General features: G+C 43.7%; 1 protein-coding gene across 1 annotated transcript in view; it reads right to left on the bottom strand.

Moving 5' to 3' along the window:
- The window catches only part of rad18 (RAD18 E3 ubiquitin protein ligase), a 277,327-nt gene extending 251,531 nt beyond the window's left edge, over positions 1 to 25,796 (bottom strand). Inside the window, exons 1-2 of the mRNA XM_078542926.1 lie at positions 25,725 to 25,796; positions 25,098 to 25,179 (exon numbers count right to left, since the gene is read on the bottom strand). Of these exons, the coding sequence (XP_078399052.1) occupies positions 25,098 to 25,179; positions 25,725 to 25,742 (100 nt within the window). The 5' untranslated portion in view covers positions 25,743 to 25,796. The remainder of the gene's footprint in view (positions 1 to 25,097; positions 25,180 to 25,724) is intronic.
- Between the last annotated feature and the right edge of the window lie 369 nt (positions 25,797 to 26,165).

Raw genomic sequence — 26,165 nt, 5'->3', positions numbered from 1 at the left:
ATAAATTAGACCAATTTTCTAAAACTGCAGCATTCTATAAATTAGAGTAAACTAACAAGAAATATTAAAACTGACACCAAAAGCTTTTATAAATACATAAGAGAGCCCTCAAGGTAAACGTCGGTCCTCTAGAGAGGTTAATACTGGGGAAGTTATAACTGGAAACAAGAAAATGGCAGAGACTTTGAACAAATGTTTGGTATTTGTCTTCACCATTAGAAGATACTAAAAGCACCTAAATAACAGTAGAAAATCAGAGGGCAAAAGGGAGGGAGGAACTTAAAACAATGATTACCAGAGAAAAACTGCCTAGCATTTAAATGGGACTTAAAGGCTGACAAGCTCCCGCCTGCATCCTAGTGGCTGCAGTAAGGTGGTTACAATCTTCTAAAATTCCCTAGATTCTGGAAAGTGCCAATAGATTGAAAACCCACAGACTTATATTAACTGCAGCAGAATTATATTCAACCACAATCTGCAACTTCATGACCAGCATATTCCTCCTCTAATGTTACTACCAAGGCAGGGTCCTACCCTGGTCCAATAAGAAGTCTAGAACAGACAAGGAGCATCACCAGGTATACCTAAAAATAAGGTGCCAAACTAGTGAAACTACAAGACAGGATATCCTGCTTGCTGAAAAGCAGAAGCAGCATCTTAAATGACAAAAGGTTTCACAGTACAAAAGCCAAAGAGAGTGGTAATGGATGAATTAAAGAAACAAAACATGTGTCCAAATGAGTTGCAAATGGCTGGATATAGCTATCCAAAAGCAAAGTAAAGGGAAAAAAAGATTTCTTTGAGGATGTAACAAACTGGGCGGATTAAGGTGAACCAGTAGATGCAGTGCATTTAGATTTCCTAAGGCATTCGATAAGGTGCCACATAAAAGGATACTGCACAAAATAAGAGCTCATGGTATTGGAGGTAATATATTAGCATGGATAGAGGACTGTCTAACAGGAAACAGAGTTAGGATAAATGGGTGATTTTTCAGGTTGGCAAACTGTAACTTGTGGAGTGCCACAGGGATCAGTGATGGGGCCACCACTATTTCCGATCTATATTAATGACTTGGGTGAAGGGACCAACTGTATTTTGTCAAATTTGCTGATGGTACAAAGATAGGTAGGAAAGCTAGTTGTGAAGAGCATACAGAGCCTGCAAAGGGATATACATGGTTAAGTGAATGGGCAGAAAATTGGCAGGTGGAGTATAATGTTTGAAAATATGAGGTCGTCCATTTTGGCAGGAAGAATAGAAAAGCAGAGTATTGCTTAAATGAAGAGGGACTATAGAATGCTGCAGTACGGAGGGATCTGGGTGTCCTTGAACAATTTCCCTTTCATAAACCATGTTGACTCTGTTTGATTATGATTGTCTAAATGTACTGCTGTCCTTAATAATTTTCCCAATGACACGTTAGACTAATGGTCTATAGTTTCCTGCGTCCAGCCCACTGTCTTCATCTGCCACAAGTGCAGCACAGACTGCCATGCCAGAGTGGGGTTCCTATGTCAAACAAGTCCATGTTTAATAGAGCTAAGCACATAGGTACAAATCACTATTTCACAAGATGCAAAGTTGCCAGAGGAATCCCTAAAACTACAGAATTCTATAAATTAGACTGATACCCTTAACAGGATCCAACGGGGGAAGTAGTGGCGTGGTTGTATTGTCGCTGGACTAGTAATCCAGACCCAGGGTAATGCACTGGGATCCAGGTCCGAACCCCACCACGGCAGATGCTGAAATTTGAGTCCAATAAATATCTGGGATTAAAACCTGACCATGAAATCATTGTCAATTGTCGTAAAAGCTCATCTGTCCTTTAGGGAAGGAAATCTGCCGTCCTTTGACTCCAGATCCACATAAACGTGGTTGACTCTTAAATGCCCTCTGAAATGGCCTAGCAAGCCACTCAGTTGCATCAAACCACTAAAAAGTCTAAAAGGAGTGGAACTGGATGGATCACCCAGCATCTATTTAGACACCGGAAACGACAATGACAAACTGAGCCCTGTCGGCCCTGCACCTCGGGACCAGTGCCAAAATTGGGAGAGCTGTCTCACAGACGAGTCAAGGAGCAGCCTGACATAGTCATCCTCTCAGAATCATACTTTACAGATAATGTCCCAGACACCAACATCCACACGCTTGTGTATGTCCTGTCCGGCCAGCAGGACAGACCCAGCAGAGGTGGCAGCACAGTGGCATACATTTGGGAGGGAATTGCCCTGGGAGTCCTCAACATTGACTCAAAACCCCATGAAGTCTCATGGCATTAGGTCAAACATGGGCAAGGAAACGTCCTGCTGATTACCGTGTACCGTCCCCCCTCAGCTGATGAATCAGTACTCCTCCATGTCGAACACCACTTGGAGGAAGCACTAACAGTGGCAAAGACACAGAATGTACTCTAGGTGGGGGACTTCAATGTCCATCACCAAGAGTGGCTCGGTGGCACCACTACAGACAGAACTTGCCAAGTCCTTTAGAACTGGGTCTATGGCAGGTGGTGAAGAACGCAACAAGAGGGAAAAACATACTTGGCCTCATCCTAACCAACCTGCTTGCTGCAGATGCATCTGTCCATGATAGAATCGGTAGGAGTGACCACTACACAGGCCTTCACATTGTGGATACCCTCCATCGTGTTGTGTCGCACTATCGCTATGGTAAATGGGATAGATTTTGAACAGATCTAGCAACTCAAGACTGGGCAACCATGAGGCGCTGTGGGCTATCAGCAGCAGAATTGTACTCAACCACAATCTGTAACCTCATGGCCCTGCATATCCCTGGCTCTACCATTACCACGAAAGCAAGGAATCAAGCCTGGTTCAATGAAGAGTACAGAAGGGCATGCCAGGAGCAAAGTCAGGCATACCTAAAAATGAGGTGTCAACTTGCTGCGCCGACGCCACAGGACTACTTGTGTGCCAAACAGCATAAGCAGCAAGTGATATACAGAGCTAAGCGATTCCACAACCAACGGGTCAAATCTAAGCTCTGCAGTTCAGTCACATCTAGTCGTGAATGATGGTGGACAATTAAACAACTCACTGGAAGAGGGGGCTCCACAAATATCCCCATCCTCAATGATGGGGTAGCAAAGAACATCAGTGCAAAGGATAAGGCTGAAGAATTTGCAACAACCTTCAGCCCGAAGTGCCAAGTGGATGATCCATCTCAACGTCCTCCGGAGGTACCCAGCATTCCAGCTTCACAGATGCCAGTCTTCTGCCAACTCAATTCACTCCACGTGATATCAAGAAACAGCTGAGGGCACTGGATACTGCAAAGGCTTTGGGCTCTGACAATATTCTGGCAATGGTACTGAAGACTTGAGCTCCAGAACTTGCTGTGCCCCTAGCCAAGCTGTTCCAGTACAGTTATAACACTGGTGTCTACTCGGCAATGTGGAAAATTGCTCAGGTATGTCCTGTGCACAAATAGCAAGACATATCCAACCCAGCCAATTGCTGCTCCACCAGTCTACTCTCGATCATCAGTAAAGTTATGGAAGGGGTCATCAACAGTGCCATCAAACGGCACTTGCTTAGCAATAACCTGCTCACTGACGCCCAGTTTGGGTTCCGCCAGGGCCATTCAGCTGCTGACCTCATTACAGCCTTGGTTCAAACATGGACAAATGAGCTGAACTCCCGAGGTAAGGCGAGGGTGACTGCCCTTCACATCAAGGCAACATTTGACCAACTGTGGCATCAAGGGGCCCTAGCAAAACTGGAATCAATGGGAATCAGGAGGAAAACTCTCCATTGGGTAGAATCATAGCTAGCACAAAGGAAGATGGTAGTAGTTGTTTGAGGTCAATCATCTCAGGTCCAGAACATAAATGCAGGAGTTCCTCTAGTGCCTTAGGTCCAACCATTTTCAGCTGATTCATCAATGATCTTCCTTCCATCAGAAGGTCAGAAGTGGGGATGTTCACTGATGATTGCACAACGTTCAGCACCATTCACAACTCCTCAGATAACGAAGCAGTCCATGTCCAAATGCAGCAAGATCTGGATAACGTCCAGGCTTGGGATGACAAGTGGCAAGTAACATTTGTGCCACACAATAACCATCTCCAACAAGGGAGAATCTAACCGTCGCCCTTTGACATTCAATAGTATTACCAATTGCTGAAACCCCAACAATCAATATCCTGGGGGTTACCATTAACCAGAAAATGAACTAGACTAGCCAGATAAATACTGTGGCTACAAGAGCAGGTCAGGAATCCTGTGACGTGTAACTCACCTCTTGACTCCCCAAAGCCTGTCCACTGTCTACAAGGCACAAGTCATTAATGTGATGTCGTACTCTCCACTTGCCTGGATGAGTGCAGCTCCAACAAACTTAAGGAGCTTGACACCATCCTGGACAAAGCAGCCCACTTGATTGGCACCCCAAACACAAACATTCACTCCCTCCATCATCGACGCACAGTAGCAGCAGTGTGTACCATCTACAAGATGCACTGCAGGAATTCACCAAGGCTCCTTCGACAGCACCTTCCAAACCCATGACCGCTACTATCCAGGACAAGGGCAGTAGACACATCGGAACACCACCACCTGGAAGTTCACCTCCAAGCCACTCACCATCCTGACTTGGAACTATATCACCGTTCCTGGGTCAAAACTCTGGAACTTCCTAACAGCACTGTGGCCAAGTGGTTCAAGGAAGCAGCTCACCACCACCTTCTCAAGGGCAATTAGGGATGGGCAGTAAATGCTGGCCTAGCCAGTGACACCCACATCCCATGAACAAATATAAAAAAGACCCTCTAAATTGGACTGGCTTCCTAAAACAGCAGGATCCCATATATTAGACTGATTCCCTAAAACAGCAGGATTCTAGGATGCTGATCCCACTCATTGTTTCCATGTGTCTTAACAAGATTTCATCTCCATTCTGGTTCTTTTGCACATCATCTTAAATCTGTGTCCTCTACTTGCTGACCCTCCTGTCAATAGAAGTTATTTCTTCCTATCTATTCTATCAAATGCTTTCATGATTTTTGCATACCTCAATTAAATCTCCCCTTAACTTTCTCTGCTCTGAAGAGGAGGGAACAATCCCTGCTTCTTCAGTCTCTAATCATAAAGTCCTTCAATGAGGTGCCATTCTAATAAATCTCCTCTGCACCTCTCTAAGGCCTTGGCATCTGTATTAACACTGTCATTCCTGCAAAACGGGAACAGGAACACAGCAACCACTCCATTTGTTGGCTTATACGTGATTTCTCCCATCGCTGACATCATTGCTGTGCTCCCTATCCCTGTCCCTCCCCACTGCCTGCTCTCTGGGAAGCCCGCTACCGACTCCACTCCACTCACCCCAAAACCTGTTCCCTCCATCCTTCTGGGGACAGCCAGCCAGTGGGTGGGGGTGGTTGGGGGGGGACGGGACCAGGAGCTGGAGGGAGTGAGAACAGTGTTGCATGTTCTCTTCTGTCTTTGTCAGCTCTGCACCACCTTTGTTGGATATAGCTGCCTGGGACATATCAGTGATCTCACAAGCACTGTAACTGTGTGCACGGGGAGTGCACCCTCTGCAGTTGCAGCATCAGCAAACACAGAACTTATTAAACCCCCGATATATACTAAACACATCAGTTGGAATCAAACATTTTACAAACAACTGAATTCGTTTACTGGTACTATGAGAGTGCATGAAAATGTCACCATTATCATTCGGATCATGGTAACACAGTAACAATGGCACAATAAATTGCTCTGAGATCACTGTCTGCACAGCAGCAATAACATTAAACTCAAGATATCCGTTCAGAGAGAACCTCTGGGTAAAATCCTTCAGCTACTAGGTAACTCTGCTAGGATGAATCACTTGATATACTATAGAGCCAGTCTTGTTGGATTAAACATCCAACAGAGTCAGGGGACATACTAATCATTATGATTGCTGTAACATAGCAACAAAAACAATCAATTTGATAACAGGTGCCTGTTCAATAGCTATGACAACAATTAAGGGTCAGGTATGCCAAATGAACTCTGCTAAGATTAAACCCTTGAATGGATTAACAATTCACATACAGGTGATTTTTTTTCTAAAAATGAGCTTCTCAAAGGAACCCAGTGCAAGCCAGTCAAAATTACATATGATGCTAAATTGATGGGAGATTAGCTGAGCCAGCGGAAACATGCAGAAACTTGCAACTGGAATGAGAAGGGTTAGAACACAAGAAGTAGAAGCAGGATTAGGCCACTTGGTCCCTTGAGATTGCTCCACCATTCAATAAAATCATGGTTAATCTGATTGTGGCCTTATCTCCCCTTTCCTGCCAACACCACATAACTCTCAACACTCTTGTACATCAAAAATCTAACTCGGCCTTGAATTTATTCAATGACCCAGCCTCCATTGCTCTCTGGGATAGAGAATTCTAAAGATTAACAACCCTCAGAGAGGAAATTCCTCTTCATCTCCATCTTAAATGGGAGACCCCTTATTCTGAAATTGTGCCCCATGGTTCTAGATTTCCCCCCAAGAGGGGAAACATCCTCTTAGCATCTAACCTGTCGAGCACCCTCAGAATCTTGAAAGCAGTCCGCAAGCATGACCCAGGCCCACATGTCTGCCCTTGGCCTGCTGCAATGTTCCAGTGAAGCCCAACGCAAACAGGAGAAACAGCACCTCATCTTCCGTTCAGGCACCTTACAGCCTTCCAGACTTAACACTGAGTTCAACAACTTCAGAGCATGGACTCTCTCCTCCATCTCTACTCCTTCTTTAATCCAAATTTTTTACATTTCAATTTTTACTTCTATTCTTATTTATTTTCTTTTTTTTTATTTAGTTATTTTTATTCATTCTTTTTTTTTAAATTCTTTTTCTCCCAACCCCACACCCACAGGGCCATCTGTCACTTGCTTCTATGTTGTGCTTTCACAGCACTCACCCTTGTTCTTCTATTAACATGTTCTGCCACTATCAGCACTTTCTTTAGTCTTTAACACTACCATTAACACTACCATTAACACTTCCATTGTCCTGTGTCCATGACATTTTGTCAATCTCTCCTTAGCTCCCACCTATCCCTGACCTTCTATCTTGCTTCACCTGCTCCACCTCCTTTTAAACAATATAAAATCCACTACATTTCTACTTCTCTTTAGCTCTGAATAGCCATATGGACTCGAAACGTTAACTCTGTTTCTCTCTCCACAGGTGCTGCCAGATCTGCTGAGTTTTTCCAGCATTTTATGTTTCTATCCCCTCAGAATCTTACATGTTTCAATAAGATCATCTCTCATTCTTTTATTCTCCAATGAGTATGGACCCAACCTGCTCAACCTTTCATCATAAGACAAACCCTTCATCCCAGGAATCAACCTGGGGAATCTTCTCTGAACTGCCTCCAATACAAGTATACTCTTCCTCAAGTAGGGAGACCAAAACTGTACACTTTACTCTAAGTGCAGTCTCATCAACACTGTACAATTGGCAGTAAGACTTCCCTACTTTTACACTCCATACCCCTTGCAATAAAGGCCAAGGAGATCCACTGAAAAAATACAACAAACATGTCAGGAGAGTGAGTGGAAGGACAAGAGGAACTGGGAATGAGCATATCTGCAAACACTAAACAGAAACAGGCTGACCAGCCTATAATTATTTGTATCTTTTTAAATAATAGCACAACGTTCACAGACCTCCAATCCTCTGGTACTTCACCTGTATCTAGTGAGGATTGGAAAATGATCCTCAGACCATCTGCTATTTCCTCCCTGGCTTCCTTTAACAGCCTGGCATATAATCCATCTGGTAACTTATCCACCTTCAAGGTGTCAGTCCCTCCAGTCATCCTCTTTCACTATTCTTATTGTATTTAATATTTCACACTCCTCCTCTTTAACTAGAATATCTTTTTCATCCCTCTCCTGAGTGAAGAGAGAGACAAAGTACTCATTAAGAACCCTTGTCCATGTCTTCAGCATCAGAGCACAAGTTACCATGTACATCTCTAATCGGCCCTACCCTTTCCTTAGTTATCCCCTTGCTCTTAATGTACTGGTAAAACATCTGGGTTTTCTTTGATTTTACCTGCCCATATTTTTTTCATATCCTCTCTTTGCTTTCCTAATTACCTTTCTTACTTTACCCCTGTACTTTCTATTAAGTTTTTTGTGACTGTCATAAGCTTTCTTTTTCTGCTTTATCTTACCTTGTGTAGAGAACCAGGGTTTGACAGTACCACCTTTTTTATTTGAGGGGACAAGTATACACTGTGCCTGTAGAATCTCGCTTTTGAATGCCTCCCACTGGTCTGCCACTGATTTCCCTTCAAGTGGTTGTAACCAGTCCAGTTGCACCAGGTCACCTCTCAGCTTCGTAAAATTTGTCTTTCTCCAATATAGAACTTTAACTCCTATTCTATCTTTATCCTTTTCCATAATGATGCTAAATCTAACTGTATTATGGTCACTATCTCCAAAATGGTCACCCACTGCTACTTCATCCACTTGCCCAGTTTCATTTCCTAATACTGAATCTAGAAATTTGCCTACATATTTGCTCTTCTTTCTCCCTCTCACTATTTGAGGGTCTATAGTACACTCGTAGTAGTGTGGTTGCCCCCTTTTTATTCCTGAGCTCAACCCATATGACCTCATTTGATGAATCATTTAGTATATCATCCCTCCTCACAGCAAAAATTGATTCTGGAACCAATAATGCTACACCCCCACCCTTTCCTGTGTGAAAACCCTATATTTATGGATGTTGAGCTGCCATTTTTGCCCCTCTTTAAGCTAAGTTTCCGTCATAGCAATGATGTCATGCTGCCATGGGTAAGGAAGCCTCCTGCTGATTTGCACATAACCTCCGTTCCTCAGCTGATGAATCAGTTCTCCTCTATGTTGAACACCACTTGGAAGGAGCACGGAGGGTGGGAAAGGGAATAGAGTGTATTCTGGGTGGGGGACATCAATGTCCATCACCAAGGCTGGCTCGGTGACACTACCACAGACCGAGCTGGCCGACTCCTAAAGGACATGGCTGCTAGACTGGGTCTGCGCCAGGTGGTGAGGGAACTAACAAGAGGGAAAAATGTACTTGACCTTATCCTCACCCTGCCACAGATGCATCTGTCCATGACCGTATCGATAGGAGTGACCACAGCACAGTCCTTGTGGAGACAAAGTCCTTTCTTCACTTGAGGATACCCTCCATCGTGTTGTGCGGCACTACCACCATGCTAAATGGGATAGAGTTCAAACAGATCTAGCAGCTCAAGACCAGGCATCCATGCAGTGCTGGGGGCCATCAGCAGCAACAGAACTGTACTCAAACACAATCTGAAACCTCATGCCCCACTCCACCATCACCACCAAGCCAGGGGATCAACCCTGGTTCAATAAAGAATGCAGGAGGGCATGCCAAGAGCAGCACCAGGCATACCTAAAAATGAGGTGCCAACTCAAACTACAACACCAGACTACTTGCTGCTTATGCTGTTTGACTTGCAAGTGATAGACAGGGCTAAGCGATTCCACAACCTACAGACTGGATCGAAGCTCTGCAGTCCTGCTACATCCAGTCGTGAATGGTGGTGGACAATTAAACAACTCACTAGAAGAAGAGGCTCGACAAATATCCCCATCCTCAATGATGGAGGAGCCCACCAAAGAATAAGGCTGAAGAATTCGCAACAATCGTCAACCAGAAGTGCCAAGCATGATCCATCTCGGCCTCCTCCAGAGGTCCCCTGCATCACAGATGCCAGTCTTCAGCCAATTCGATTCACTCCACGTGATATCAAGTGCCGAGGGCACTGGATGCTGCAAAGTCTATGGGCCCCGTCAATATTCCAGCAACAATACTGAAGACTTGTGCTCCTGAACTTGCCACACCCCTAGCCAAGCTGTTCCAGTACAACTACAACGCTGGCATCTACTCAGCAATGTAGAAAATTTCCCAGGTATGTCCGCTACACAAAAAGCAGGGCAAGTCCAACGCAGCCAATTACCATCCCATCAGTCTATTCTCGATCATCAGTAAAGTTATGGAAAGGGTCATCAACAGTGCTATCAAGCAGCACTTGATTAGCAATAACCTGCTCACTGACGGCTCATTTTGGGTTCCGCCTGGGCCACTCGGCTTCTAACCTCATTACAGCCTTGGTTCAAACATGGACAAAAGAGCTGAACTCCTGAGGTGAGGTGAGAGTGACCGTCCTTCACATCAAGGCAGCATTTGATCAACTGTGGCATCAAGGAGCCCTAGCAAAACTGGTGTCAAAGGGAATCAGGGGGAAAACTCTTCACTGGGTGGAGTCATACCTAGCACAAAGGAAGATGGTTGAAGTTGTTGGAAGTCAGTCATCTCAGCTCCAGGACATCACTGCAGGAGTTCCTCAGGGTAGTGTCCTTAGCCCAACCATCTTCAGCTGTTTCATCAGTGACCTTCCTTCCATCATAAGGTCAGAAGTGGGGACTCTCATGACTACACAATGTTCAGGATCATTCGCGACTCCTCAGATACTGAAGCAGTCCATGTCCAAATGCAGCAAGACCTGGACAATATCCAGGCTTGGGCTGACAAGTGGCAAATAAGTGTCACACAATTGTCAGGCAATGGCCATCTCCAACAAGAGAGAATCTAACCATCGGTCCTTGATGTTCAATGACATTACCATCATTGAATCCCCCACTACCAACATCCTGGGGGTGACCATTGACCAAAAACTGAACTGGAATAGCCATATAAGTACTGTGGCTACAAGAGCAGGTCAGAGGCTAGGAATCCTGCGGCGAATAACTCACCTCTTTACTCCCCAAGGCCAGTCCACCATCTACAAGGCACAAGTCAGGAGTGTGATGGGATACTCTGCACTTGCCTGGATGAGTGCTGCTCCAATAACACTCAAGAAGCTTGACACCATCCAGGACAAAGCAGCCCACTTGACTGGCACCCCTTTCACAAACATTCACTCCCTCCACCACTGACAAACAGTGGCAGCAGTGTGTACCATCTGTAAGATGCACTGCAGAAACTCACCAAGGCTCCTTCGGCAGCAAACCCATGATCGCTACCATCTAGAAGGACAAGAGCAGCAGATACATGGGAATATCACCACCTGGATGTTCCCCTCCAAGCCACTCACCATCCTGATTTGGAAGGATATCGCCATTCCTTCACTGTTTTTGGGTCAAAATCCTGGAACTCCCTGCTTAGCAGCACTGTGGGTGAACCTACACCATAGGGAATGCAGCAGGTCACCACCACTTTCTCAAGGGCAATTAGGGACGGGCAAGAAAACACCCACATCCCGTAAAATTAATTTTAAAAAGTGTCTAACTGTGCCCTCAGCTCATCGGCTTTCTTTGCAATACTCTTTGCATTTAAATAAATACCTTTTAACATTGCCAAATTCCTGTGCTGTAAACCTTTTAATCCTTGCTTCTTCTGTCTTTCAGAGTCACCCGCTAATTTTCTGTCTCCTGCTCCTTACTCCGAATTTGTCCTATCTGAATCTGCCCTCAGGGTCCCATCCCCCTGCCGATTTAGTTTAAACCCTCCCCAACAAAAGCAAATCTCCCAGCAAGGACATTCATCTCTGTCCTATCCAGGTGTAGACCGCCCAGTTTGTACAGATCCCACCTTCCCCAGAACTGGTCCCAATGCCCCAGAAACCTGAAGCCCTCCCTCCTGCACCATCTCTCCAGCCACGCATTCGTTTGGTGTATTCTCCTATTTCCAAGCTCACTAGCACATGGCCTTAGAAGCAATCCGAGTATCATGACCTTTGAGGTCTTGCTTGTTAATCTCTTTCCCAACTCTCTGAACTCAGCCTGCAGGATCTCATCCCTTTTTCTACCTATGTCATTGGTACTGATGTGAACCACAATCTCTGGCTGTGCACCCTCACCTTCCAGAATGCTCTGAAGCCACTCGATGCTATCCATGGCCCTTGCGCCAGGGAGGCAACATACTATCCTGGAATCATGTCTGTAATCACAGAAGTGTCTGTCTGGTCCCCTAACTATAGAATCCCCTACCACTCTTGCTCTCCTGTCTTTTCTCCTCCCTCCCTGCACTGCTGAGCCACCCATGGTGCTCTGTCATGACTCTCGCTGCTCTCTCCAGAGGAACCATCTCCCCAATTGGTGCTCAGAGCTGAGCACCTGCTAGAAAGCGGGATGGCCTCAAGGGTCTGCTGCACTACCTGCCTTGTCTTTCTTTTCTGTCAGACGGCCACCCTAGTCCCTCTCTGCCTGCTCTTTCATAAGCTGCAGGATGACTGCCTTCTGAAACGTGCTACCCACATAGCTCTCATCCTCATGCATGCTCCTCAGTGACACCAGCTGCTTCTCGAGTTCCAAGATATGGCGCTTGAGTTTTTCCATTTGGTGGCACTTTCTGAACATATAGTTGTCCAGGACATGGGCGGCGTCCTGGAGTCCCCACATTGTACAGGGCGTACACTCGACGGCTATGAGCAGCCCTGCCATACCTCAAATTATTTATTTACTGCACCGATCTACCCTGGTCAGTGTTTTCCCATGCCTCTGCATGTTCCTTGTTGTAATTGCATTACTTTATATTTGTCCCAACCAAACTGCCTGCAATTTTTCCCTAATGTGCATTTTCCTGAACTTTCCCCATCCTCCACTTATTTTGGTGTTACCCATTAATTTTAAGATAAAGCTGCAAAAAGTCTCGCCCAAGTCATTAACAAAAATATTAAACAACACTAGTCCTAGCATCAGGCGCTAAGAATTCCAGTCACCGCTCCTCCAACCAAATTGATGCCCATTGACACAAACCCTTTATCTATCACACCTCCTGTTTTTATCAAATACATTACTCAACCCAAGTAAATCACATCCACATTGTTGCACTTATTGAAATCTCCTGTTAATCACGCCAAATTGCTCTGCACAAAAAGTTCCCTTTTGTAAATCCATGCTGTCATTTTCTATTTAGTTTACAGCTCTCTTAAGTGTTCCACTAGCCAGTGTTTAATAAATAAGTCCAAAAATGACCTGGCACTGATGTCACAATAACTTGTCTATTATCATTACCAGAATTCTGCCAGTTTCCTTTTTAAATAAGGCCACTACATTTGGTGCTCTGCAGTCCTCTGGAACTATCCCCGTTATCTAGCCAATCCTTAAAGATCTATTAATAGTGCTTCCTAGCTCATCCTTCAGTTCTGCAAGAACCCCAATGTATTTATGTGGACTTTCTTCAAATATCCAGGTGCCAGCTCAGCAGTAATATTAAATCTGTCAGATCCTTCAATTTGATTCTTCTCCCTTATTATCTTCTTCCCTTGGAAATACTACATTTTTAGCTAAATCTTCACTAATCTTGGTTTCTGCTTCTCTAACGAGTGGCTCTACATTCTTCTGTTTATTACTTTCTATCCCTGATGGACTTAACAAGGCACATGTTTTAATTTCCATAGTAATTCTAATTCCATGTGCTTATTTCATTCTTAAAAGTCCTTTTACTGGGAACTTTTCTTATTATTCTCAATCTAAACAGTATCAAATGGCACCAACTTAAATCTTTAAAGATTTGCAAATCCTTAATCGCCATTCATTTTCACACCTTATGTACTTCGCTTAATAAACTAAACTCAGTACTGTGCAAAACCATCCAGGTAGGTAACAGAGGCCAACAGGCTTAATCAATCTTCATGAATTTCACACTCTACACATGACCTACAAAGGATGAAGTGCATGAAGAGTAGAGGTCTGCATCAATGGGGATTAGATCATCAGGATCATTTGACACCATTAAAGTTCAGAACCTCATGTAGAGGTGGTACAACAGCACTGGATGCAATGCAAATAGGAGAAATTGATGAAAGGGCAAAAAGTAAGTGAAGTCTTGACTGATGATAAAAGTTACTTTGTGTGAAATTGAAAAGTGGATGGATATTTATATGTTCCAAAACTCTTCTGGAAAAATCCAGCTCATATTTTTATTTGGGCACAACAGACAGAATCTAGGTATAATCCAAAGTTTCCTAGAAAGGGTCAGTGACCTATAACTGCGGAGTTAAATGTTATTAAGAAAGGGCGCTATAACAGCAGCCAAAACAGCAGTATCTCTAGAATGTTCACAAAGTTTCCAAAGAAAACTTAGAAAAGGACTTGAAACACAATTGTGATGAGAATAGAGCAGTCATATGTCATCATTATAATAAAGAATGACAATAGGTGGTTAAACAATCTTGTATTCAAAATAAAATTTTACATTACAGATTGTGAATTTTAAAAATGCATGTTTCAGAATTCGTAGCAGATTGATGACTCATAATGCATATCATTACTTCATCACTTTTACAACTACTTTTTTGTATCCAACAAGGTAAATGATTCAGTAATGGAACAAAATTCCCAACTTCAGGCACCCAGTGTTAGCACTGAACATTCCCAGCTCAGGTACCCCATGGGTTAGGTGGAAAATAAGGCTCCATTTGCACTACCCCAATCGCATGATTTAAACTTAATCTCAGTAAAGCTCTCTTTTATTCATTCACAGGATGTGGGTTTCGTTGGCTGGGCCAGTATCTATTGCCCATCCCGAGTTGCCCTTGAGAAGGCGGTGGTGAGCTGCCTTCTTGAACTTCTGCAGTCCATGTAGTGCTGGTACACCCACTGTGCTGTTAGGAAGGGAGTTCCAGGATTTTGACGCGGTGACAGTGAAGGAACGGCGATATATTTCCAAGTCAGGATGGTGAGTGACTTGGAGGGGAACGTGCAGATGGTGGTGTTCCCATCTACCTGCTGCCCTTGTCCTTCTAGGTGGTAGTGGTCTTGGGTTTGGAAGGTGCTGTCGAAGGAGACTTGGTGAGTTCCTGCAGTGTGTCTTGTAGATGATACACACTGCTGCTGTTGTACGTCGGTGGCAGAGGGAGTGAATGTTTGTGGATGTGGTGCCAGTCAAGCGGGTTGCTTTGTCCTGGATGGTGTCAAGCTTCTTGAGTGTTGTGGGAGCTGCACTCATATGACAGTAAAGACGTCTCATCAAAAAGAGCCTACACTACAGGGTCAAAATATGTTTTTTCAAGGGCTCTTCTTGAAATTTTCTCGAGGGCTACTTTTGGAGTTTTGGAGGTGACACTTCAGTTTTTCTGGGGCTCTTTTTCATTTTCACATGTGGAGCTCAGGATATTATACATCCTTGGTATTTTCTCTCAAATTTGGATTCTAATTACAATTCCCAAGTATTTGATGCAATGAAACAGAAAACACAGGGTTATAGAGGGAGAGCAAGGGTGTAAATTTACAGAGAAAGTTCAAAATAAGGAGCAAGGTTTAATGTTGTAATCTAATCAAGAGTTTTAACTGTAAGCCAACAGAGCTTCACTGACAACTTAGAAGAGTGTTTCTTCACTGTGCTGGATAAATAACATCCTTCCAACTCAATTCTGGCTTATGATGCCTTGCTAGAAATGTTCAAAGTACAAAGCTCTTGAATGGAATTTAATAAAAGAGAATCACAAAATAATGCTCTACCACCTCTCTCCACCCCCACTGGGGCGGGAGGGAAACACGGACGCACACGTGCACACACAAACACACCCACCCAGTCTGGGCTGCTGCCCACCAATGCCAGCCAATGCCAAGGTGCAAACCTGCCCTAGTTGAAGCCGGGCCCAGATAGATATAGGCAGATTCCCGCCCCAGGGCCAGAAGCCAGGTCCTAGTGAGGCTCCGCTGGCAGTGAACAAGCACAGAACAGAGAGAGCACAGAGATATCTTTACAGTTATAATGAGATGAGAAAAACAATTTCCTCTTGCTCTCAAACTTCTAAAAGACACAAGAGAAAATTACCCATGAACTTCAAAGCTGCAATTTCAGGAACCAATGACGGGTGCAGTTTGATGGCAGCTTCATGAACGAAGTGTTCCCTTGCTCACTCCAGCAGAAAACTGGAATTACAAAGTAGGTATCTGGATTGTTTTTCTTAAAATTTTAAATTCTGTTTTTGTAAATACTACATAATTCTCCTAAAGGCATTACTCATAGCTGGGGCATGATTCCATAGGCACCAGCCATCCATCCATATGTATGAGCAGGCAGCTCTTCCCTGACAGGCAATGGCCCCAGCAGCTGATACCTGCTCAAGTCAAAGCCAAGACCCGCTCCTCCAGAGCTGGTGTCCAGGTCATCATCGGCTGCATCCACCAGCTACTTCCCAGTGCACAAGGGTCACTGCGCTGAGCATGCAATGCCGGAGCATCCACCTACCTCACCACTGCCAAGATCCTGGAGCTGGCCAGCAACACACACAAGGACAAGACCACCACCCGCGTCATGCCCCGCCCAACCTCCAGCTCAACAAGCTTCTGGGAAGACCCACCATAACCCAGGGCAGGGTCCGATGCAACACCCAGGCCGTGCTGCTGCCCAAGAAAACCAGATAACCTAGCAAGGTGAAAGGACAAGATCAGAAAAAAAAAGAATGGAAGGGAGGGGATTTGTGATTGAAGGAGCTGGAGCACAATATGAAAGAGACAGGTCTGTGACTGGAGGAGCAGCTCCTCACAGATTCTGACTCTTATGCCTGCTGCTCATCCAATCACAGATTCTGTCTCGCCCATGTTCCTACAAAATACACAGGGGTGACCTTTCTTGAATTTCTCACCCCTGTCATTGAGTGCTCAGAGACTATTTGAGAGGTTTCCAGGGTTAATTCACTCACCACCCCCATGTATTTTGAACCCTGCTGCTTCAGGTGAGCTGCTGCCATCGACAAAATCTGTTTACTCCAGCCTTCAAGGAAAGGGATAACAGGGGAACACCTGACAGCTTTTCTTCGTTCAAATTGCAAACTTTAACCATCCTTCTGCCTGTGAAAACAGGAACATATTCCTCATAAATCATCCAGGAGAATGGTGGCTCACCAGCACCAACTCCATTTTGACCCCCAAGGATGGTCCCCCAGGTTGGATCTCCCATCAAGGGTCACTGGACGCCAATTACAACCGGAGGTCCCTACCTAGCCCAGTTGTTGAAACCAATTTCATCATCTTCAGCACAAGCACAATCTTAAGTTGAGATCAGCTAATTAAAAGCCAGACACTGAATCTAGGGTCTCTGTGGTTAGATGGAGTTCACAGGCTGCTGACAGCAGTTGGGCTGCCTTTGGTCCTTGAAGCAGGTGCATCTTTTGAATGGCTGCAAACACCAGTCTCCACTCAGTCTTCATGTGTGCTGGCATACACGTGCCTGTGCACTGGGAACTTGAGCTCTCCCAATTAGAGTATCATGTGCTTCCCTGTGTTAAGATTTCATTTGTCATTGTGCTGCCCGCTTACTTATTTTTTTTCAACTCACTTTGCAGTTCCCAAACCATCTTCTCCAAATTAACTGCCCCTCCTAATTTGGTATGAACTGTAAATTTTCCAAACCAGATCATTAATGTAAATTTTAAACAATATGGGTCCCAACATTGATCCTAGGTGCACCCAATTCAGTAATTGCATTCACCCCAACACTACTTTGTCTAACAAGTATCCAGTGTGTTGTACCCTTTAGCTAATTTTCCATCCTTTCTGAGGGAACAGCCTAAACTTCCAAAGCTTTACTTTCTGTGTGAAGCTTTCTCAAATGTCTTTCCTCTATCTAGGTACAACATATCAAAGGGCTCTCCATAATCCACAATGATTTTACTTCCATAATACATCAGGTGATGATCAGGCAAGAACTTGCCCTTCATAATGCATGCTGACTATTTACTAGGTTATCATTGCACTGGTGTTCCCAAAGTTTACGTCTGACAATTAATTCTAAATTTTCACCCATAGTTGAAGTGAGAATCTGTAGTTGTGATTTTCTGCTTGGTCATTCTTTTTGGAAATGGGCACCAGTTTAGTCTGTATTGAGTTTAACAGGACCTTCCCAATGTCAGAGATCCTCATAATTATAGTAATTTATCTCTTGTCTCAGTACGATGAAATAAAGACCAACCACCCCTTGAGTTTTATTTGTTCTGAATCTTTTAAACTTATGTAGATTGTTCATCTAGTTTGATTCCAATCATTAATCCTACTCGGGATATAACAAAACAAGGAGGCCATGGTTGTTTGCAGCTTCCTAGATTAAGAGGAAGAAAGTAATCATTGAATATATTAATCACTTGGTGTTCGTGCTCAGTTTCACACCCATTCACATGTTTTAGAGCTCTCACCCATTCTGTTATTGCACTGAAATAATCTATTATTGTTATACTTTGTTTCTGAAGTTACACTTTTCTCAAGGTCCCTTTTTGCAATTCTAACTGCCTTTTTAGCATGCACTTTGCATGTTCTATTTATCCCAAACTCTTCTTTTTGCAGGATTTATGGAGTTCATTCTTTCTCCTTATTGCATTTTTGATTAACTTTTTAATACATTTTAGTGTCACACCTGCCTAGATTTGATATTTATTTATTCTGCATGCATCACATTGCCTTTAAAAGGATCTTCACTTGTTTGCTACTGAAGTGATTTAATTCATCACTTCTCATCACAAGTAACAAACCATTAGTTATTCATCTGAATGCTGTACAGAGCAAAATGCTCTTTGCACACACAATACGCATTTGGAAGGTCAAAATCTATTATTGTGCTGATGGATAGTTTAGTGGAATCCTTGCGACAATACTGGATATTTGAAACACTGCGTTTGCTTTCATGGAAAACAGGTAAGTAAATTCAGCTTTCCAAACAGAGATAAAAATAATCTCCTCATTTTGCAAGTCTGCTTTCTTGTGGTTGACTGGATGATTACCAGCAAACAGGCCAAATTGTGACAGTCAATGAGAGTGAAGTGGTCATTCTGTACTCTCTTCAACTCCCCAATGAAGCAGTGCAGTTGTTCTAAGAAAAATAAAGCTCTGAATTTGAATTGATGCATAATCATTAAAATATCAGGGAATTAAAGAGTACAGAATGGCTACTTCACTCACATTGACCTTATCACACATCAGCCTGTTAGTTTAGAAGCAGCTTTCATATCAAGCTATCAGAAGAGGCCCTAGAGGAGCGCCACTTAAACAGAAACCTGTGACATTCTCACTGTTCTCCCCACATCCTCATTGAGGTTACTTCTCACCAGGCTCCCAAGCAAGGCTTATTGAAGATCTCAGCGGGCAACTCACAAACTTACGTGACTGATGCAGGATCCTTCAGATTAAGAAGTGCTGCTGCCTGCAAGATACTTTTTGAATGTATCAAGCTCAATCAAGCTATTTCCGAATGTTTGCCACAGATATTATCACCTCCCATTTTCCTTCAGTTCAGGTCAACTCAAGGCCTGTGTAAATCAAGGTCATCTCAGATTGGGTCTCTGGTCTGTGTTCCATTAGCTCATCTCAGTAGAGGATGTGGGGAGAGCATACAACTAACTTCAGCATTCCCAACTTGGAGAGGGCAAGAAACAAAATATTCTTAAATAATTCAGGGCTCTCATTTATAACCAGTATCCAGTGATCTTCATGCTGAATGGACACATCTGTGCATTATGTGCAACAGATAGTAGGATATCTATATAGTGACCCCATCCCAAGTCATGTTGCTCACTGTCATTCACTATCCAGGCTCACTTTAAGAATGCTCATTTCGGAGTGATAAAACATAGTTGCTACTGTCAACAAAAGTGACCAGCCTGAGGAGTTTGGGAGTATGGCAAGAAAACAGGACAAAACATCAGTAAAAGAAACAATTGGTAAGGAAGTGGGAAAAATAACAGCCCAGTACCCAACTGAAAAATTGTTTTAAACTGATGCAGGGGAATTGGAGGTTACACAGTTTGATAAGGAAAATAGGACTGCAAGGTGAGACAAAACAAAATAAATCAGTTCAATAAATCATATTGTGGCATTCTCAGATCATTCCCAGGCTCCAGTTACAGTATAGTTGTCGAAGAGCAAGTGCAATGTCTACTTCCTCAGTCAAGAAACATGGCGCAGTAATGGAAAGAGTAAAATATATCCCGAGACATCTGACCCAGCCCTCTGGTGCCATGCAGAGAGAGCCAACAGCCAGGTAGTGTTATTGGAGAGGAATGTATCTGGACAAACTGTGTCCCCCATCTACTTGTTGGCTATTTGCTCCCAGTCACCAGCATGATTCTCAGGCCACAAGGTCAAGGCTTTCTACTGATATACTCTTAGCAGTGATTTAACTATGGTTTTCTACACTCGGCATCAAAGCATCAGACAACACAGAAGGATTCGGCCCATCATAACTTTGCTGGCTCTTTGAAAGAGCTACCGATAAGACCCATCCCCCCGCCCTTTCCCCACAGCCCACAAATTTGTGATAAGCCATATTTTGAGACTCCCACTGGCAACCCTCATCCTGCCACTCGCATCCAGACTCTCGGTGGCACCCCCAACCAGGCCAGACTCTCGCTGGCACCCCCAACCAGGACAAGCTCTTGCTTGCAGCCCCAACCAAGGCAGACTTTCACTGGCATCCCCAATTGGAAATGAACTGTCTCCTGCTGACAGCCTCTGACCCAGATTCTCATTGACAGCCATTATGTTGTTATTAGGAGCTGATCCGCGTTATTTTTATCCAACAGTAGAGCCTTATTGTTAAATTGCAATATATTACTGCAAAAATGTTGCCTTTCTCTAACACTCCTCAAATTAAAAATGTCTCAAATCAGTTCACAGAAAGGGCATTTTGAGGAGATTGAGCAGCAGACTAAACCGATTTAGGGTGCTGGCTGAAAACTAGGTCAAAGAGAAAGCTTTTAGAAAGCTTCACAACAGGAAAGTAAATGGCAAGATTGACAAATTTAGAGCAAGAATTCCATAGGGCAGAAATGTTGGTGATAGGGCAGTCATTGAGGATGGAGCCATAGGAACAGAGAATGCATTATTGTAGCACAGCGGTTAAATTACTGGACTAGCAATCCAGATGCCAGAACTAATAATCCGGCGACATGAATTTGAATCCCACCACAGCAGCTGTTGAATTTAAGTTGTTAATGAAACAAGTCTTGAATAAAAAGCTAGTATGAGTATACGGTGACCATGTAACAATCAGGCCGTTGTAAAAACCCAACTGGTTCACACTAATCTCCTTTAAAGAAGGTGTTGCTTACCTGGTCTGCCTATATGTGACTCCAGAACCACAGGAATGTGGTTGGCTCTTAGCTTCCCTCTGAAATGGCCTTGCAAGTCACTCAGTTGTATCAAAACCCCTATAAAAAAACTATAATCCATAGAGACTAGTGCAGTTCAAGCAGGCTGTTCAAAATAATTAAGGATGGGCAATAAATGCCGGCCTTGCCCACATCCTGTATTTGAATACAAAGAGCAAACCAGTGTTGGAAGAGCAGCAAGTGCGTATAGGGATGCATGACTGGAGGAGAGTGGAGACCGGGTGGGGTGAAGCCACAGGATTGAGGGACAGAAATCTTAAAATGAATCACCTGTGGGGTACTGGAAATCCAGGAGAATTTCCAGGCTACAGAATTCTTATTTAAATGAAAGTTCAAATGGAACCTGGAAACAGGGAGACCAGCAACAAGACTGCTACAGAAGCTGAGATATAAAAAGATAGAGTTTTGGCTGCAAAGTTGGAGGAAAAGGGCATATAGTGCTTCGGAGGGACAATACTGGCAACAGATCAGACGTATGGGTTAAAACTACCACACCACTAGGTTTAGCCTGAGGTAAGATCCAGGGAGCGTGATGGATCTGAGGCCAGAAGCACATAGGTGCTGGACAAAGCCAAAAACAACAGTGGTCAGTTTCACTGACATTCTGCTGGAGGAACGTACAACTTGTCCAGTACAAACAGGCAGCTTGCTCTTGCCTTACAACCAAAGGTGAAATGCAGGAAGAGATGTGGAACATAGTTTGGCTTTGATTTATTCTAATAATACACCTGATTCCCAAATTAATTAAAACTCCCAGGCTGCCAAAAGTCATAATTTTTTTCTACAAATAAAGGCATACTCGCGAGAAAACTTCTCTACAGTGCCAAAGGGAGGGGTTCTTTTCGAAAAACAGGCTACTCAACACAGGCAGATTAGCAACTAGGCATTTGGTTGCCTGGCTGAAGGCATGCCTAATGAGCAAACAGAACATTTTAATGGCGGAATCAGTTATTCACCAAGGGAGGTTCAAAGGAAGAAGTTTATTTAATTTCACTGATCAATTATGCACAATATGCACTATAAACAGTCAACACATTGTATTTAGGAAAAAAAACTCAACAGGGTTAGAAAACAGGAGCCAGACAATCAAGGGGCCATATTCCTCATTTGCCATTAGGGATTTATTTTCAAGAGATGGAAAATGCTTTATAATTATTTTCTTTTGTTTTAAAATTGTGACAGTAGCTGAGCCTTAAAGCATATTTTCGGTGAGGAATTGTGAGGGGGCAGTGTTGTTGAGGGTTAGCAGGCATTTGTTTTGTGAGAAACTAAAAGACATCGCAGGTTTAAAAATGAAAAATTCTGATGCCTGCCTTTGTAAAGTCCAGTCCAGGCAAGAGCTGCAGGTTTTGTTTCTATTCAGGGAAGAGTTAAGCTATACAAGGGGACGAGATGGAGAAGAAGCTGCTTGGAAATTACTTCATTTTAAAATCGCTGCATAATACAATGATAAAGTAATCCCATGTAAGGACTGTGACACAAAGTGAATTGTTAACTATATTCTGCATAACAGAAGCACTGACTTGTGATATTATCAAACAGCTGAGTGACTCATCCACTTGCAGTAAAATGCAAATTTTCTGAGCTTGTGATTGTTCTCAGCCACCTCACTATCTTTCCTAGCAGACAGGAGTGTTATCTCCAAAGAACAGGTGATGAGACTCCCAAACCAGAATCCCACCCAGGGCTCCTCCATATCAGTTCTTCCACCTACATGCAGAATGAAATCACAACACTATGTTCACCGGAGTCTATGCAAGCTTAAGTCATCACTCGCTGGGCAGGCAGAAGATTCATTGGATGTGACGTGAGCAGACAGAGGATGAGGCTCCTCCTTCTTCTTAAAACTACCATCCTGGACACAGGACAACTGAAATAAATCAGCCAACATCCATCCCGTTGCTCAGATCCAACCATCAGGAGAATAACTCCAGAACTCAGTCTCAGTGGAAAGTGTGGAGTATGATCCATACAGATCACCAGGTACCAACTTCAATCTCAGGTACATGCCAAAGTGGCATAAAGGTACAGGTACAGTGTCTCAAATCCTGCTATCCAAAAACCGGAACTGCCCAAAAACCGGACATTTTTCTCTCGGGCACTGCTCCCTGAACAGAGTAAATGGGGGAGTGAAGAGGCCATTCTCGGGCTGATCCCAGGACCCAAATCCATTTCAGCACTTTAAGATCTGCCTTCCCTCAACCCATTCGTTCCGATTCTCCAGACACAAAGCTGCCTGTTCCATGGGCGGGAATGTTCCGATTGCAACATTCTCAGCTGCTTTCAGGTCAGAGGATCAGAAATCAGCAGATTTCTCTCTGTCCCTGGTATTACAGTCCAAGCGAATGCCGTTTTCCTGCAAGAATCATCCACTGTAAGATTAATAGATTTCTAAAAATTTGCCTTATTAAATTTTTAAATCTTCAATGTTTCCATCCATAATGGTTATGAGGCATGCAAACATTCCCCATCCTGTAATCTATGGCCTAGTTATTTTTATGACATTAACAACCAGTACAGAGTGAGCTAGAGACAGCCTGTGTGAAGGGTTTGGTTCCAAAATCTGGGAAAATCCGAAATCTGGCACAGTATCGGTCCAAAGAGTGCTGGATTTGGGACACTGTACCTGTACTAGAATCTTTCTCTGGGTTAAAAAAAATCAAGTCCTACCTAACAATTACATGCCCGTAGATACGAAATGTCTTTGAAATCAACTCTCTCACCCTCTCACTCACACAACAGAGCAACTGAAATGACTAGAATGGTCTTGCAGATCAGGTACCAAGAATCTGCTAGAGCCTGTGGAACCAACAGCAGAGATGGGCAGAAAAGCAGGGATGACATGCCAAACATACAACTGCAAGAGGGGTAAAAATAAAATCTGTTATCTCTGGAACTCAAATGGAAGTAAAAAATACTAGAAATACACAGCAGGTCCATCAAGATCTCAAACAGGAAAAGACCCTATAATTTACACTGCAACTTCAAACATCAACCTGCCAGTTCCTTTTCCTGATCTCAACAGGCCTCGTATTTATTTTAACCTCTTCCAGGAGATTATGTGGCTGCAGGGGATCAAGTGTAGGAAGTGTCTGGTCACGATATTCCAGCTGTGGTGCATGGGGGAGGCTTAATGGACCAGGTGGTCTTTACCTGTCCATTGATTTTATAAGTTTGTAGTTCCAACATTTTATTTTTAAATGCAACTCAATATTCTGTGGAGACAGCATGAAATATGAAGACATTCTGTTTGATTCAGATACTCCTACAGATCATGTACAGCCTCTTTACTTCCCCACTTATATACAGCAGTCAGAAATGAATTGCTGCTGTTGCTGGTACCATACAATAAGTTCCATTATCTACCTGTGACATTACAAACACTGAACTCTCCACTCACAATCATCACATGGAAATGCTGTACAAATCATCTGGGCCCAATGATCCAAGAAACACTTCCAACAAATGTATAACTGTTAAACGTCATTGATGGTGCTATATAAATGCAAGTTGTTGTGGTTGTTGACGCAATTCAACAGAATATAATTCCCCTTCAAATATACTGTCATAATAAACTATAACCATCAATGTGTCTGTATGTACTCATTCTGCGTAGTGTAACAGGACTGTCACGAGGCTTACATGAGTGTAAATATTACAGCAAAACTTGCATTTAAGCCAAACACTTTCCACCACTAATTGTCAGTAGAAGATGCATAACCAAAAGTACTTAAGGCACATCATAGCAACAATTGAAACACTTTCTTTGTTTACATCTCATTTGCCAGTCAAAATCAATGGACTTCATGTTTTACAAAAGCAGAAATGTGAAAATTTCTTCACAGCCAGATTACACTTTACTGAAATCATCCTGACAACATAGTACTGGTTACAACGTTTCAGGGGCCTGTGTTATGATTGCTACAGCCAGAATACTTACAATTATGTGAACAGTGAGGGATCATCATGGCAATGTTGAAGTATTCAAAACAGATACCACAGCGCAGGAGGTCATCCATGGCCTGGAACAGAAACAAAACACATTAAATCCAAACTAGAAATGTATTACACACACTCTGTGAGCAAACCTCCAATGAGTACTTTCCATCTTTCATGTAGCTGTCATCTTGACAGAGACTAAGCAATTCTGAGGAAAATTATTGAATAGGCTCATTGCCAAGTCCACAATATTGTGAGCCTATCGAGTTAGATATACAATATTTGCACCAAATTACTATTTCACTTAAGTTACCATGAACAGAATGCAAATGTTGTGGGATAAAATGTATATCCCACTTATGCAACCTTATATTAAATTTAGCTCATTCACAAAGAACCCCAGAATATCCCAAAACGTTCACAGTCAATACAATCAATGAAGCGCTTATCGGAATTGTAGTTAGTGTTTATGAGGAAAAACACGCAGTTCCCCCCCTGCCCCCCCTGCCCCTGAGTCACCCTCTTTCCCCCATGGCCCCCCGACCCCGCGTTTCCCTCAGTCTCTGCCGCATTCTCTCTCTCTCTCTAACATTCAGTGTCTCCCACATTCTCTCCCTCTCTCTCTCACCTTCAGTCTCTCCCACATTTTCTCTTTCGGATTTAGTGAAATACGCGCGCTTCACATGGCCGGATATACGTCACCACAGCTGAACCGACGGCATCCGGTTTACTCGCAGATCAGGAATCAGGAAGCACGCGACCCTCAATAGCCACATCGGAGACGGACACCCAGCACCGTGCAAACTTCACACCCTGTATCTGGAACTATGTAACCTTCACTCCCTGCATTGGGCACCGTGCAAACTCCACTCCCTGCATTGGGCACCGTGCAAACTCCACTCCCTGCATTGGGCACCGTGCAAACTCCACTCCCTGCATTGGGCACCGTGCAAACTCCACTCCCTGCATTGGGCACCGTGCAAACTCCACTCCCTGCATTGGGCACCGTGCAAACTCCACTCCCTGCATTGGGCGGCGTGCAACCTTCACTCCCTGCATTGGGCAGCGT

This window comes from Cetorhinus maximus, chromosome 6, assembly GCF_964194155.1.
Source record: "Cetorhinus maximus chromosome 6, sCetMax3.hap1.1, whole genome shotgun sequence".
In the NCBI taxonomy this organism is placed as follows: Eukaryota; Metazoa; Chordata; class Chondrichthyes; order Lamniformes; family Cetorhinidae; genus Cetorhinus; species Cetorhinus maximus.
Note: the sequence above shows the minus strand (reverse complement) of the source record. Positions and strands in the feature narration are given on the sequence as shown.